This window comes from Ictalurus punctatus, chromosome 9 (assembly GCF_001660625.3).
Source record: "Ictalurus punctatus breed USDA103 chromosome 9, Coco_2.0, whole genome shotgun sequence".
NCBI lineage: Eukaryota > Metazoa > Chordata > Actinopteri > Siluriformes > Ictaluridae > Ictalurus > Ictalurus punctatus.
In genome coordinates, this window is record NC_030424.2 from 28,402,501 (window position 1) to 28,403,726 (window position 1,226).

Here is a 1,226-nt window from a genome sequence, read left to right on the forward strand (position 1 = left end):
GAAAAAATATTTATTTTTTTAAATTTGTTTATATTTTTTAAAAAAATATTTACATTTATTATATTAATAATAAAAATAAATAAACAAATTCTTTTAGATACCACATATGGATTCCATAAAATTTCAGGGAAAATATCATAATTATTAACAACAATTTAAAACAGTCATTTTTAAATAATTATATTATTCCAAAAAAAAAAAAAAAAAGTACGATTTAAAGTTCTCATCATTCAATAGTACTCTTTTTTTTATTATTTAGAAAGTAAAAAAAAAAAAATCAAAACTTTAAAAATGAAACTGAAATTGATTTTTAAAAACATAAAAAGTAAATAAATAAATGGGTAAATGAAAGTAAACATTTTTACATTACACCGTTCGTGTCAAAGTCAATATTACAATGTTACAATGTTACAATGTTACAATGTTACAATGTTACAATGTTAGTGTCATTGCAAAGTCATGTTATGCAAAGTCAAATTCCTCAAAGTCAACAGTGACACGTTTCACATTACTGTTTCTCCTCACTTTTTTATTTCTATTTTTCTTGGTAAATTTTCCCCAAACAAACACTTTACCTCTGGGAATTGTGGGAAACAGACATCGGGTGATTCTCGCTTTGTCCAATTAAAACAGCTTTTAATCTCCTTCTCTTTCTCAGGAAGAAACTGATTTCTCTACTTACTGTACGCAGGAACTGAACTTCATCTTCTCCTTCTGCAGGCGCCATCGTCATCCGTCTACCGCTAGAGGAATGAACGGCTCAGACGACGTTCAGCTGCAGGTGTGTGACAACACGGAGGACATCCCAGAGAGAACACACACACACACACACACACACTTATTGATAACACCACAGAGCACTCAGCACTGAGTCTGCTGAAGAAAGAAAGAAAGGACACACAAAGAAAAACGTCCTCACCTGCTCCATATTCAAGTTGTATTAAACGTTCAGAAGTCACGTGACGTGGGTTTAAAGAGAGACGCAACTTTTAAATATGGCGCAGATTCTCACACCTGACTAACACGTAAAACTACAAATCACGATAGACAGCGTTAAGGAATGAATTAAGTCGAGGAAATCCATTCATTCTACCTTCAGCCGTCATTTTATTTAGTGCAGATCTGACTATCTAGAGTTACCGTCCATCTATTTTCCGGATCGATTATCCCCTTCACGGGGTCGCGGGGAGCCTGGAACTCAAGGACACAAAGCGGAGGACACCCTG

General features: G+C 33.9%; 1 protein-coding gene across 9 annotated transcripts in view; it reads right to left on the bottom strand.

The window, feature by feature from the left end:
- ryr2b (ryanodine receptor 2b (cardiac)) overlaps positions 1-895 on the bottom strand; it is an 88,366-nt gene extending 87,471 nt beyond the window's left edge. For 6 of the 9 annotated variants that reach the window (XM_053682782.1, XM_053682786.1, XM_053682781.1 and 3 more), the window contains exon 1: positions 683-877. In XM_053682782.1, the coding sequence (XP_053538757.1) occupies positions 683-733 (51 nt within the window). In that variant the 5' untranslated portion in view covers positions 734-877. Of the gene's footprint in view, positions 1-682 lie in introns of all 9 variants that reach the window. The other 3 variants (XR_008397021.1, XM_053682785.1, XM_053682784.1) reach the window with 3 other exon arrangements.
- Between the last annotated feature and the right edge of the window lie 331 nt (positions 896-1,226).